This window comes from Hippocampus bargibanti, linkage group LG02 (genome assembly GCF_051943395.1).
Source record: "Hippocampus bargibanti isolate YZ-2025 linkage group LG02, ASM5194339v1, whole genome shotgun sequence".
NCBI lineage: Eukaryota > Metazoa > Chordata > Actinopteri > Syngnathiformes > Syngnathidae > Hippocampus > Hippocampus bargibanti.
In genome coordinates, this window is record NC_142735.1 from 3,825,049 (window position 1) to 3,835,523 (window position 10,475).

Genomic DNA, 10,475 nt, shown 5'->3' on the forward strand with positions numbered 1-10,475 from the left:
ATGTCTAGATCCGGTCTCAGTGCAACAACCTCAACTTGACACTAACTTCCATTTTTATTAATCGGGATAAAGTCTTAATTCTCTTGTACAGTGAGACCTCAACTTACGAACACCTTATATTGCGAACTTTTCATCTTACGAACGTCAAATTTATGAAAATTAAATCTTATAATAAGCACTATTTTCATAAAACACACCCACCACGGCTGGTCCATCAAGCACACGACCTTCGGATCTGGCGGAGTGATCTTCGGCGGAAGCACACAACCGAACAGCGCTCCAGCCGGCGCTACTTTCCACACCCCCTCTCATTGGATTGGATTGGATTTGCCTTTATTAGTCTCACAGTGGAGAAATTGAATGCACACGTCGATCGCCTACTTGAAGCTCTTTGCTGATAATTTTACGATGATGGGACCGAATAAAACCCCACCACAGGCTCATGTTCAGCCCAAGAAAACACAAAATAAAATCAACGTCGCTGAGAAGGAGATAATTGAAAAACACGAACGAGGTGTACGTTTGTGGCACGAGCACGGCTAGGCTAAATCAACCATTGCTACCATTCTCCGGAACAGAAAAGTCATCAAAGGTGCGTCTGTTGCAAAAGGTGTTTCTGTGCTCTCAAAGCGACGTCTCGGGCAATCGAAGGAGTTGAAAAACTTCTGTTAATTTGGATTAACGAAAAGCAGCTATCCTGCGACAGCGCTATTTTATTCGAGAAAGCATGGCTAACTCACACTGATATCGCCATGCGCCAACCTGGAAGTTCGGCGCTTATTGAGGATTTTAAAGCCAGTAACGATCAATGGTTCGAGAACATCTGAGGAGATGGATGCAGCATCAAGCGAGCTCATAAAGGCAATGTTGGCAAAGTGGAATGATGTGCAGGCTTTTACCATTCAGAAAAGACTGTGGCTATGACAATCATCAACATGATGAACTATAATGTGATGCCTCAGCTTCGTAAGACCTTACAAGTCAGAAAGCAAAAGGTGTCAATTATGAGTTTTTTAAATCAGCAAAAAATGATGAGGAGTCTCCAAAGAAAAAAGAAGAGGAGCCACACCAGAGGCTAAGTTACCAACAGTCCTTATGGAAGGTGACTCTCCTTCCATAAGCCATCAACGACCATCAAATAGGTAAATAAAACTTTATTTTACAGCAGTTTATTTCTTTAATTACAGTCCTCATGTAATGTGCCTCTTTCCAAACAGCAATTCCCTTTGACCTTCGACCTCCAACGCCATTCCATCAAGTCATCAATGACCATCACAAATGTAAATAAAATGACTTTATGATACAATGCAGTGTATTTCTTTCATTACAATACAATAGCACATTTATTATACATAGAATAAGGTATGTCGTGTGTAGTTTTAAGGCTTATTTAGTTGAAAAGTATATTTTATGGAAACCCGGGAATGGATTATTCCCATTTTAATGGTTTCCTATGGGATTTTTTTTTTGAGATACACACTTTTCGCCTTACACACTCGGTCTGGGAACCAATTAAGTTCGTAAATTGAGATCTCACTGTATTGTGTTGTTGACAAGTAGCATCCTTTGACCAGCAGAGGGCGGTACTATCCAGTAAAGGATGGTAATCTGCCCATTGACCTTTGCCACAAAACCTTTTAGAACTGGATTGTCGAGCACGTATGAGTCAAAGATGACCATTTTGTCCTACTTCTCTCCCAACAAAAAAAATTGTGTAATTTGCAAACAACGTTTATGTGTTTATAAAATGATGTGTAATTTGCAAACAACGTTGGATACTAAAATTTTCGGACAAAATCTTTCAGAGAAACAGTGCAAGTTTAATTTAAAACAGATTCTTATCTTACAGACAGTGTATTGTAGGTGTTTCAAATACCTGACATGTTTCGGCGTATACTTCCGCCTGTTTTAAATTAGATATCAAGTAGACAGGATGAACTTAATACAACTATTACGCGAGAGCGTGAGTTTAACATTGTTTAAATACAAAAAGTAATAATTCCCAAATAGACTTCAAATATCCCTCTATCCATTATATTTACTATAACTACTTTGTACTCATTACAATAAATAAATAAAAAAACACTGTTAATTTTAGCTTTTCATTTCTTTGACTTTGTTAAGTGAAGGCTAGCTGCAGAAACTTATCCTGTGACTGTAAAGTGTCCTTGAGAGTTTTGAAAGGCACTTTTAAATGAAATATATTATTGTTACGATAATAATTATATTATTATTATTATCCGATCTGCTTTATCCTGACGAGGATTGCGGAGGTGTCTATCTGCATGGTGATGGGAACACGCCTGCCTCGCAGTTGTGAGAGCTGAAATACCAGGAGGAGCCATCGATATTGCTTTTACGACTACTTTGCTGACACGGATATTAATGTTGGCTTTGCACTTCCCGTGTTATGTAATCTCATCATGGCCACCCAGGCAAGGAGGTTAATTTGTCAAGCCGGGACAATGAAATGATAAAAATGTCATCAGATGCTCTGTCATGATGAGTATGACCTCATCTGGATTCCTTTTCCTGGCCTTCGTGTCCCCCTCCTGACAGCCCACATGACTGTTGGAATGCGAAGTCAGATAACCAGTACGTGTGAAGACCCTACTGAGGGCCACACTTTTTTTGGCAGGTGGGGTGGGCGGGGGGACTCCTCCCTATACGCTCGCCTATAAAGCCACCCCGACTCCCGTATCTCCTCGGGGTTTGCAAACTTCCACCCGAGGGGACATCGACGTGAGCCACGGGCCACAGACAGCCGCAACATTTCTCCAGCACCGCAGTTCCCCGCAAACCACCACAAGCAAGCAACAAAGATGGCACCCTTTGAGAAATCCATGGAAATGGGGATGCCCTTCAAGCAACGGAAGTGCTTGGGTGAGTGATACGAAATGAAAATGGGAAAAGTCAGAAAAATATGTTCGTGTACTTATAATATATATAACAATATAATATATACACGCACACACACACATATATATATATATATATATATATATATATATATATATATATATATATATATATATATATATATATACATACATACACACACACACACATTTGATTTAGAAGCGCCTTTCAAAACTCTCGATGTCACTTTACAGTCACAGCATCAGTTTTTCTGTGGGTGAGCTGCGGCAGCCACACGCGCCAGCGTTCACTCAGTAGAAGTATTCCAAGTAGTTGAAATAGTAGAAGTAAATGAAGTAGTCGTAGAACATGTAGAAGTACAAGAAATAGTCGAAGTAGAAATAGGAGTAGAAGAAGTAGAGGAAGTAGTAGTAGCAGTAGAATTAGTAGAATACGAAGTACAGTAGTAGAAGTGGAAGTAGAAGAAGTAGAAGTAGAGGAAGTAGTCGTAGTAGAAGTAGAAGCATATATATATATATATATATATATATATATATATATATATATGATTTATTTTTAGTTTTTTGATCACAACCTGTGACTGTAAATTGGCCTTGAGAGTTTTGAAAGGCGCTTATAAATGAAATGTATTATTCTTATTATTATTTTCTGTACTTCTTTGAATGTGTTGGATGTTTCCTCATACAAAGAGTTTCGTCAGCAAACTAAAGTTGTGCTGTTGAGCACTGTAAAATGTAAAATGTCATTTCACTTAGTCATCCAAAACAAACTTTTTTTTAAAATTTTATTTTGTCAATCCAAGTTTTTGTTGTTTTGTTATTTCTTTCGTTAACTGTATCATACAGTACCTGTCAACCTTGGCTAATAGCTGCTCGTATAAATGATTACAATTCCCGTATAAAAGTTGTAGTCCGGCGTACATGATTTGAAATGAAAAGAAAACCCAAAAAATGTGAACCCCAGGGGAAATGGAGACAGTGTACCGTGTATGTGCACGTTATGCTTTTATCAATCAGACTGTATGCAGCAATAAAAAGAAATAAAACAATTACGATTGAGGATTACCGCGTCAAAAGTAGCGATCGGAGGCAGCATTGTCGTTAGCTACCAGCAGTCGAGACCAACTGTATTTGAACCAAAATGGTCTTTGTAAGATTGGTTCACAGTTTTTTAAAACATTTTTTCCCTTAAAGAAGTTGTAGTATGCCGTACATTATTTGAAATGATTAAAAAAGCATAAAATATATGGAAAATGTATACGTTGACAGGTATACTGTACTAGCCTTGAGTCAGGAAGGACCATCTTCTAAATTAGTAAAGATAATGGCAGTCTTAAAGGACAACCGACACCATGTTTTTGTTTCCTAACTGACATCAGAAAAACGTTTTATAGCATCTAAAATACCCAAAACACGCAGGCTGATATTTTTAGTCAAATGCAAAACACCAATAAAAAATGAGGTCCCAAAACTACTTCAAAATGACCCCGAAGATGCTGAATTTCAGAAGGTCCCACCCCCTTTTTCGTGATGTCACGCCAGGACGTCTTGCCTTGCTCAAGAATCAAAACAATGGCTTCAGATTTGGAGAAGATGCTTTCTTGTTACTCATCCAGTTATGAATATGATTGAAATAGTTCCGAAGAGGAAAGCATAAATGTTTGCAATCGATTAAAGAAGTCCACCCGTCTCAAATCGAGCCGTCAGTACTCCAATGTAGCGTCCCAGAAAATGCACAAGATGGCGCCCAAGCTCCATTGGAAATGGGCTGATTTATCTGGGCATTTGTGTCAACTATTATCAAATAGTAGCCTTGGTGCAACACACAACGATTCACCATCGCGTTATTTATGTGTTTTCCTTCTAATTTCGCCATCAACACGGATCAATACGAAGTTTTCAGACCAAAAAAGTACCCAAAATGCATTGTGTGTCGCTTTGTCGGTCAGGGGCGTTCCAGACGTGATGTCATGTCAGGCATCGTCATCAACAAGAAAACAAGACTTCCGGAATATTCAGCGCGAGTCTTAAAACGTAAAATATAGCTATATGCGGTGGACTCTTATTAAAATACGCTCAGTAGAAGTCATTTCAAGTGATTTTACAAATTATGGACACAACTTGTCCAGAGGTGTCGGTTGTCCTTTAAGATGATTTGCGCTTAAATATTCAGGTTGTTTTTTTTTTCTACATCATGAACTGCTTTTTTTTTTTTAAATCACAAAATAAAATGAAATAAAACAATGTTTGTATTTTCTGCCTAGAAACAAGAAAAGATGAAGTGTACAGCATTCGCTCCAAATTCCCCAACAAGTTGCCTGTGAGTTGCTCCCGTTTCGTTTCTCAGACTTGTCCGCTAGCTGATAACTGTTTTGTGTTCCAGGTTATTGTGGAACGTTATATCCGTGAAAAGACTCTCCCGCTATTGGACAAAACTAAGTTTTTGGTTCCCTTTGAGCTCACCTTGGGTCAGTTCCTCTGCCTGTTAAGGTAAAACCAGCTCACCTCAAGTTTCGGATCTTTTGCTTCTTCCTTGTTCACACATCTGATTCTGTCTGTCCTCTCAGGAATAAAATCGACCTGGATTCAACCCAGGCTCTCTTCCTGCTCGTGGCTGAGAAAAGCATGTCCTGCATGTCCTCCAGCATGCGGGAGGTCTACTCCCACTACAGAGACCCCGACGGTTTTCTCTACATCACCTACGCCTCGCAAGAAATGTTTGGAGCACCGCAACCGGCGGGAAGGCCGCCCTGCTGACCCACCCAAGTAACCTCGGGAGGCCCATTTTGTCGACATTTGGACCGTGTCCAAACGAGAGATGCTTGACGCGCTGTTGATCCCACAAAGCTGATCTGTTCAACCAAGACAGAAAATTCATCAAGTAATGTGATTATACAGCTCCAGAAACTTAAAGGGCAACCGACACCATTTTTTTTGTTTCCTAACTGACATCAGAAAAACATTTTAGAGCATCTAAAATACCCAAAACACGCAGGCTGATATTTTTAGTCAAAGGCAAAACACCAATAAAAATGACTTATGGCCCGAAATTGCCACGAAATGAGCTTGGAACTGGGCAGATTCAGAAAGTCCCTCCCCCTTGTTCATGACGTCACTATTGGTCACACACTGCCTTGCTCCAGAATCAAAACAATGGCTTCAGAGAGTTCAGATTCGGAGAAGATGCTTTCTTGTTACTCATCCAGTTATGAATATGATTGAAATAGTTCTGAAGTGGAAAGCATAAATGTTTGCAATCGATTAAAGAAGTCCTTCCGTATCAATTAGAGCCGTCTGGACTCCAATGTAGCGCGCAGAAAATGGACAAGATGGCGCACAAGTTGGAAATGGGCTGATTTGACCTCTGGAAATTTATATAAATTTACACCTTCTTTCCGCGTGTTACCGCAATTGGCTGCGACACACAACTATCACCATCGCGTTATTTACATAGTTTTCCTTCTAATTTCGCGATCAACACGGTGTTTTCAGACGAAAAAAAGTACCCAAAATGCATTGTGCGTCGCTTTCTCGGTCACGGGCGTTGCCTCCGTGACGTCACCTAGGGCATCGTCATCAACTCGAAAACAAGACTTCCTGACTATTCAGCACGAGTCTTAAAACGTAAAATATGGCTATATGCGGTGGAATCTTTGTAAAATACGCTCATTAAAAGTCATTTCAAGTGATTTTACAAATTATGGACACAAATTGTCCGGAGGTGTCGGTTGTACTTTAAACAAATATCCATATCATTGGCTCTCAATGACAGCTGGCGGGAGAAGTGCAATACCAACAAAGCTAAGTGGCGCTGGAGCCGGCACGGCGCAGGAACAGGCTTAAAGTCATGATGATCGTCATTCGTTCGTCGCACTTAATCCACCTGCCTTGCATCACTTCTTCCTTCCTCGAAAATGTGAATTCTTGTCCCCAGAGGACCATTTGAGGCACTGTGATGTGTTTCGTTGTTCAAAAAGAAATAAAGATCCTTTTAATACATCGACTCGGTGTGAAAACAGTGATATGCTACTTTTAGAAATGTTTTATAAGGGTGAACGCAGTTCCAAGGTCAACATTTATTAAGCTAAATATAAATTCTAACTGGTTGCTAGGCGGATTTTTTTCCCAGGTCCCCGCTATGGTACCTTGGAGTAAGGGCTACCAGGCCCTCAAAAATTCTGCAAATACATCCCATGGGGTCCGTTTTTGATCCCAATTGACTTTGGGAAGGGTGCCATACAATCGCTATAAATCGTCAACACGGCCACGTTTGTATGATTGAAAACGAAATAATTTCAAAAGATTCCCCCCCCAATTCATACAGCTCAAATCTATTTGTTTTTTAAACTACACATTTTAAAGATGTATGTAACAATGTTTAACAGTGCGCTCTAAAAACTAAGACATGGCTGCCTGAGTCACATTCAAATTCATGATAAACTGGAGTTATCACACACCTGGAGCCAATAACAGAGCCTCTGATTCACTCAAAATAAAGTTTTGCCATTCCACTTGTAGTTTCCTGACATCCATCTATCTAGCTAGCTAGCTAAATAGAGCTAGCTAGCTAGCTAAATGGAGCTAGCTAGATAGATTGCTAAATAGATAGATAGATAGATAGATAGATAGATAGATAGATAGATAGATAGATAGATAGATAGATAGATAGATAGATAGATAGATAGATAGATAGATCAAGCCAGCTAGCTAAATCGAGCTAGCTAACTAAATAAAGCTAGCTAGCTAGCTAGATAGAGTTAGAGAGATAGAGCTTGATAGCTAGATAGATAGATAGATAGATAGATAGATAGATAGATAGATAGATAGATAGATAGATAGATAGATAGATAGATAGATAGATAGATAGATAGATTGATAGATAGATAGATAGATAGAAGTATGATGTTTCGCTGTATTTAAGGTGTGCTCTTGGTTTATATTAAACATACCTTTTGGAATGATGGCCACAAAGTTAACAAAAGCATAACAAAATTTCCCAAACCAAAATGTGATATTTGAGGGATTATTTTATTCAATTAAAAATGTAATTCTTACAAGAATGTTGCCCCCCCTCCCGCCTGTACTCGACAGAATGTTCGTTGACACACAGGTGGCTAATTCCCCACATGGCCTCTGAGAACTCGCACTGTTTGTTATTAATTACATACGTTTCTGCAAGGTTCACTGTGTCATAGGTTTTTATTTATTTTTTATTATTTTTTTTTTGAGTTGTGAAAGGTGATGGAAACAAAGAAATAGGAAAGGGGCAGGAAACAAGGTGAGGCTGTGAAGCCGCAAATAATGACCCGAGAAGGAAGGAAGTGGGGAAAATGGGGAGTGGTGATGAGTGTGTTCCTATCGGAAGAAGACAGGAAAAGGGAAAGAATGTATTGGAGAGATACACTGTCGAGTAGGAGAGCGGCAGTCTGTGTCAACACACAGACAACAAAAACACAGAGATATCAAATCATGGCTCGCCTCACTTCACATCATTGTGGACATTCCGGCAGCTTTGTGCGATTTTAGAAGGAGGTCAAAATGAGATGAAGCGACACAACTTCGCAATGTTTAATAGTCCGATTTCCAACCATCCTTGAATCGTCGGCCCTCGAGGTCAACTTTCCTCATTTGTTCGATTGTTGCCATTTTTGAAAATTGGGGGGCTCATTCAGTCAATTACTCATATACAGTGATACCTTGGCTTACGAACTTAATCGGTTCTCAGAAAGTGCGTGTAAGGTGAAAAGTGTGTAACCCAAGCATTAATTTCCCATTGGAAACAATTAAAACGAGAATAATACGTTCCCAGATCCACAAAAACATAATTTTCTACTAAATAAGCCTTAAAACTACATAAAATATACCTTATTTATGTATGTCTGTGTAAGCTCTCAGTCGTACAGGAGTGGTCCTTCGATGAGAAGGTTTCTTCAGCCGTCATCTGTACAATTTTGAAATTGTACAGATTATTTATTTATGTATGATAAACGTGTTATGATATTGTAATTAAAGAAATAAACCGTACTATATAATAAAGTAATTTTATTTACCTTTGTGATGGTTGTTGAGGGCTTGATGGAATGGAGTGGGAGGAGGTGGGAGAGTCACAGAGGCTGCGGGCCGGATGAAAATTGACCACAGGCCGCATTTGGCCCCCAGGCCTCATTTTGGACATGTTGCTTTAGTGTGATACAATGTCACATACATATAAGATTTGTGGATCGCCGTTCACATAATATTCATAGACGATCTGAATCAAGTCTCGGAAGGTGAATCTGTTGTTATTTATATTTGATGCAGCAACATTATTATATTCATCCATATTGTTTCACCATACAGTTTCGCTTTGCAAACTCAATTATGTTCATCAAGGCAATGTTTACCATTGGAATAAAGTGAAATAGAGTTAATCTGTTCCATTTGTGGACCCAATTTGTTTACTTTTTGGAATCAATTTAGGAATAGCAACAACAACAACAAACAATCCTATAATCAATCAAATAAATAAGCAGAACACACATTATTAAGAAGAATCAATATTTTCACAATATATGTATATATTTTCCCCCGTCTGTGATGGTGTAAATGTGGGTGCGTATGGTTGTTCGCACATGTCCAAAGTCTGGCCCGGGGGCCAAATGCGGCCCGTGGTCAATTTTCATCCGGCCCGCAGCCTCCGTCATAAAATCACATAAAAACATGTAGAATTCATACATTGGGCCGTAGCATTGTAGCCTGTGTGTCCTAAGTGCTGCCATCTAGAGGCTCAAGTAGAAACAGAAAACTAGTACTCAATGAGCCCCCCTAATTTTCTAAAATGCGACAATCGACTAAAGGTGTAAAGTTGACTGTCAATGTCAATTCAATTTTGATATGCATGTTTCAAATGAACCAGAACACATTCTTAAGATAGCTGAAATGAAAATTAAAAAAAAGCAAATGTAGGACACAAAATTACTCACTGAAATGAATTTAAATTCATTGCTGTTACTTGTAAAGAACGTCTGCCATTGTTAACTCAACAAATCTGGCCCTTTTTTGCAAAACGTTTGGAGACCCCTGGTTGTTCATATCTTATGATTTAACTTGGGGTAGATTCTTTTACATTTCAACTTGCAAACCAAGGTTGTGTCGTCACGTATGCTAAAGTTTATTGGCTCACAGCTTGCAGGTTTGTAGTGCGGCAACGGACCGGTGGCTGTCAACCGCTAGCAAAGATGATGTCCTGTGTCGTGGAGTCGTTGCTTTGTGGCTCCTCTACGTTGACTGCACTGTGCCATGATCGTGGTCAGATTAATTTTGAACAAAAATGGGCAGTAGATATCAAGAATGTATTGAAATATTTGCTCACTTTTGTCCAAAGTTTAGCATCGCATGATCATGGTACCTTTTTGAAACTTACAGCTACTTGTTGGGATACTAACGATGGCTCAAGTATGGCAGTTTGATGCACACGTATTAAAAAAAAAAACAATGTACTCAAATTACTTTCAATATTATCCAAACACATACTTACAAAAAAGAAACACATTTTTCTCTTCAGTCTTTTAGGGTTAATAGTTTCAAACTATGGTACCATTCCGAGAAAATCACAAT

General features: G+C 39.1%; 1 protein-coding gene across 1 annotated transcript; it reads left to right on the forward strand.

The window, feature by feature from the left end:
- The first annotated feature begins 2,695 nt into the window (after positions 1 to 2,695).
- Positions 2,696 to 6,876, forward strand: map1lc3cl (microtubule-associated protein 1 light chain 3 gamma, like). The gene is made up of 4 exons (XM_089020988.1): positions 2,696 to 2,883; positions 5,144 to 5,199; positions 5,263 to 5,369; positions 5,447 to 6,876. The coding sequence occupies exons 1-4, from the start codon at positions 2,823 to 2,825 to the stop codon at positions 5,634 to 5,636; spliced, it is 414 nt and encodes a 137-aa protein (XP_088877114.1). The 5' UTR covers positions 2,696 to 2,822; the 3' UTR covers positions 5,637 to 6,876.
- Positions 6,877 to 10,475: the final 3,599 nt, after the last annotated feature.